The sequence below is a fragment of the Loa loa genome, assembly GCF_000183805.2.
Source record: "Loa loa unplaced genomic scaffold supercont3.409, whole genome shotgun sequence".
NCBI classification, from domain to species: Eukaryota; Metazoa; Nematoda; class Chromadorea; order Rhabditida; family Onchocercidae; genus Loa; species Loa loa.
The window spans coordinates 31,772-35,923 of record NW_018108589.1 but is presented as its reverse complement, the minus strand read 5'-3'; the positions used below and the strand labels follow the sequence as shown (position 1 = coordinate 35,923).

Genomic DNA, 4,152 nt, shown 5'->3' with positions numbered 1-4,152 from the left:
CACCGAAAACGTGCATTTCATATCACATACAAAATTGACAAGCCATATTGCACGTAGCACGAAATGCTCTTATTTACTCCTCACGTTATCGTTCACGCACGTTACCATATTGACATGATTTACAGTTACAATACAACGACGCTACGTCTTTCTCTATTTCACATTATGCTTAAATGGTCTCTCGTCGTCTGATCCTCCGTAAATGCGCGCTCTTTTTCGATATTATCATTTTCCACGTCAAGTAGAAGCGCATAAGTCGAAGTTTTGAATAGTTTTGGTCGGGAAAGGAAGGATGGTTAGTTCAGTCATGAGAGAAATGCTGGTAGTTCGGTCTAGCAAGAGTGAATTTAATTCAGTCTAGGAGAGAGTTCCAAGTTATGCAACATAAGGAAGTTTTCGGTTTTGTCTAGGAAAGGTCATAAGTTCACGTAAGTACATGAAATTGAATTACTTATTTAAAATTAAGGCAAAACTTTTGCGTATTCATTGATGGATAAAAAAATAGAAAATAAAATTTGGGTTAAAATAATGTAAAACATAAGTGTACAACGTAGATTTATGAAATCGAACCATTCATGCAAGATTCGAATTTAAAAATGTGTATTCCGTATGAATAGAAAAAAAAGTATATATGCAAAATGAAATTTAGATAAAAATGGAAGATAATGATGAAGAGCTTGTTAATTTGGCACCAATGCGAGTGCGACGTGACAGCGTACAGTCAACCATTGCTGATTGTAAGTTTTTTTTTTTTCATCTAATTTTTATATTTATTAATATTTTTAATGGAAAAATGGAATTAAGGAAGATAATACATTTATATCCAGTGCTGTATATATTTGCTACAGAAAATTTCCAACGATATTTCTAAACTTTCTTATTTGATGTATGTTTTAGTAGAACAGATAGAATAAATCCTTTGTTGTATTATTGAATTTTTACTCACTTTCTCCTCACTTTGACTTTTTTTTCTTTAATTTTAGACGTAAATATAATTCTTTATTTTTTCCAGATATCATTCATGTACTGTCATTCATTTCATAAGTTTTTAAGTTAGGAATAAAAATAATAAAATTATAATTTGATCGACATGTAAATTAATCTGTCGCAGAAACGAGTTGAGAAGCTTATTTAGTGAAACTTGGAAGGGCTAAGGTTAGAAAGTTAGGAAGTTTTGGGAGAATATGAAACATGTATAGTTTCAACTGCTTGAAATTTATGAAAGATAATTAGCTAAGTTATGCAGATTTGGCCCATGAAGCGAAAAATTGCTCACAATCGGATCTTTTGGAATCAGATGGTATGATCGATGGAATTAATGTGTCGGCATATTTCGAACCATCGAGTACTTCCGAATTAGTTGCTGGAGAAAACAGCGACGACGTAGAATTTAATGAACCATTGGAACGATTCATGCGTAATGAAATTGCCTACAATGAGTTCATGCAAATGACAGGTAATGTAATTTTCTACAGTTGTTGCAGGTTTATTAGTTAGCTTAATATGATTTCACTGCGTTCAGCCTTTCGATTTCCCTATCAGTTATATTTCACTAATTTATGGGGTGTGTCCATTACCGGCCACTTTAATGGTTTCCAGAAAGAGAAAAAGAAATTCGACATCTACAAAGCATATACCATGTAGATGAGCGTTGTGTACTTGAGCATGAGAAATACAAGCATGTATGAAGCTTATGCATAGTTCTTTTTTTAGTTTTTCATCTAAAAGTTCAGGTATAATATTTGATTGAGAAATATTTACAAAAACCTTTACATATCTGCGTTAAGCTTAGCCTAAGTATATACTGCCGTTATTCAAGTTTGGTACTTGAAAAAAAAATTATTTTGTAGGTGGTGTTGGATTGGATGAAGAAGAAGCAGGTTACGACTTCAGTGAAGGTGATTTCAAATTTTGCAAAATTTTGATTGTTTTTCAAGTTGAAAATCTTGCTGTTATGATCACTTATCTGTATTAATGGCGGTTTTTTTTCTTTTTCAGACAGCGATCACAAGAAATCACGGACGCAGCTTGCACCACAAAGGTTGGTTTTTCTCCTTTTTTTTATAACGAATTATTTATCACATTTATTTGTAGATGAAGAAAGGAAGTTTTGAAAGTAACTGGTCTAGGTATTTGTGCATTTTCTTGACGAAATGTCGATCAGCTTGTTTTGATGTCTTTTCTCTGTTCATGCATAGTTTAAGTGGTATAATCTATGCTATTAATTATTGTCAGCGAAGGGAATGAAGGCAAAACGAAAACAAAACCTCTTGTTTCTAGTTTCTTATTACAATTTGTTGCAATGACAACTTCGAATAATCAGAAAAGCAAGTTAATCAGTAGCATTTCTAATCGAAAATATAACATTGTCCCATTATTTAGTGAAACTGCTGAAATCGGAGTTGAAAATGAAGCAGGCGATGATGGATATGATGATTTTGTTGCAGACTTACCGGAAACATCATTTATCGGTGTTAGTTCATCGAAATTCATTTTTTATTGATGAAGAATATTTAATAATGTAATTATCAACAATGTAACATAGTAGGTTTCATTGTGGATAACCATATTATTAAATATCTTTTCAACTTTCCTTTGCTAATTGGTACGAAAAAAAGTGTTTATTACGAGCCTTAATTGAATTCATTTTACTTCAGACAAATATCATTCTTGCTTCTGAATATTTCTTCAGTAATCTTATTTTTAGGAACTATCCATTTCAAAGATAGCACCACATGAACGATCATTGGAAGAAGTTGATGAAGATCGTTTGTTGGGCATACCACTGGAACTCAGGAATAGTGAATCATTTGGTGAAACGGTTCCAGGAGCGAAACTCGTTGGCTTCGGTGGAGAAAGACGAATGAAAACGGACAAGTTGTTTTTATGTTTCGAGCCTGCATATTCCATATATTGTTGATGTCTGTAAATGTTATTTCTGTATTTTCTGATAAACTTTAAATAATAAAGATTCTGACGAGCAAATATGTGATAAAACTGATGACGTAAACTTAGCTGATAATATAAGCTTACTACTTTTCAGGACATTGGATGCTTTAATCGGTCAAGCAAATGTTATTTATGCGAAAGGACAAACAAAAGAAGCATTAACTATGCTGCAGGAGGTATTATGCTTTGTATTTTGTTAATAATGAAGTACTCAATGTACTTATGATAATTTAACAAATGCTGATATTAATAAATCAAAATTACTCCACAAATTCCAGCAGAGATTTGGGTTTGCCTGTTTCAGTGTGATTTTTCAGGTAATCCGACAAGAACCACGAAATCCAGAACCATACCGACAGGTAGGCTGATATCTACAATGATCTTAACCGACCCCAGAAATCGTTGCAATATGGTTTGCTGGCTGCTCATTTGAACGGTAATCGTACATCTGCTGTGGAATGGGCAGATTTGGGTGATTATGCTTTGAAGTTGGATAAAAGCGAAGAGGCTGCTGCATGTTATGGAAGAGGTTAATGTTCGTTGATTATTTGAATTTCCTTTTCTTCCTTCTTCCTTTCTCTCCCTTTTCCACTTTTTACATTTGTCTATTATTATTATTATCGCTGTAATGGAGGTTCATTGCTGTATATCACTTAGTACAAAACTTCGGATGTCTAAATCTCTTCCAGTCTAATTTTCCAATTTTAATTATTTTCTAAAGGATGTGAAGAAGGATCGCAAAATTTCCATTATCATTCTTTTATATTTTTTGTTTACGAAAATTTTTTAGCAGTACGAACCGATCCTTCCAATCATGTTTATTATGAAAAAAGGATTGATGCGCTTGAGAAAGCTGGGCTTAATGTTCTTGCAATGCGAACACGATTTATGGCTGCACAGTCAGTCGATCGAGGACAAGTAGATTTCGAATGGTTTAGAAATATGATAACAATTGTAAGTTACGTGTACACTAGTTTTTTATGAAGAAATGAAATCTTGCTTATTTTGTAGATGAACGAAATGGGATGATTCCAGAGTGTAATAAATTGTGAGCCTATTTCTTAAAAGCAAGAAAATCAACTGCACTATCATCAAAGGATATGCTACACTGAGTAATCACAGTCCAAATGATGTAGGGAAACTTGAGGAGCTGATATTTAGAAGTCTTTTTTATGAAATTTAGAAGTTTGATATTTAGAAGAC

General features: G+C 32.9%; 1 protein-coding gene across 1 annotated transcript in view; it reads left to right on the top strand.

The window, feature by feature from the left end:
- Window positions 1-644: 644 nt before the first annotated feature.
- The window catches only part of LOAG_18629 (TPR Domain containing protein), a gene marked incomplete at its 3' end in the record, with an annotated part of 8,827 nt that continues 5,319 nt past the window's right edge, over window positions 645-4,152 (top strand). The window contains exons 1-10 of the mRNA XM_020451292.1: window positions 645-737; window positions 1,247-1,456; window positions 1,851-1,898; window positions 1,999-2,041; window positions 2,383-2,473; window positions 2,708-2,877; window positions 3,044-3,125; window positions 3,267-3,308; window positions 3,346-3,478; window positions 3,740-3,903. Coding sequence (XP_020304938.1) covers window positions 656-737; window positions 1,247-1,456; window positions 1,851-1,898; window positions 1,999-2,041; window positions 2,383-2,473; window positions 2,708-2,877; window positions 3,044-3,125; window positions 3,267-3,308; window positions 3,346-3,478; window positions 3,740-3,903 — 1,065 coding nt within the window. The 5' untranslated portion in view covers window positions 645-655. The remainder of the gene's footprint in view (window positions 738-1,246; window positions 1,457-1,850; window positions 1,899-1,998; window positions 2,042-2,382; window positions 2,474-2,707; window positions 2,878-3,043; window positions 3,126-3,266; window positions 3,309-3,345; window positions 3,479-3,739; window positions 3,904-4,152) is intronic.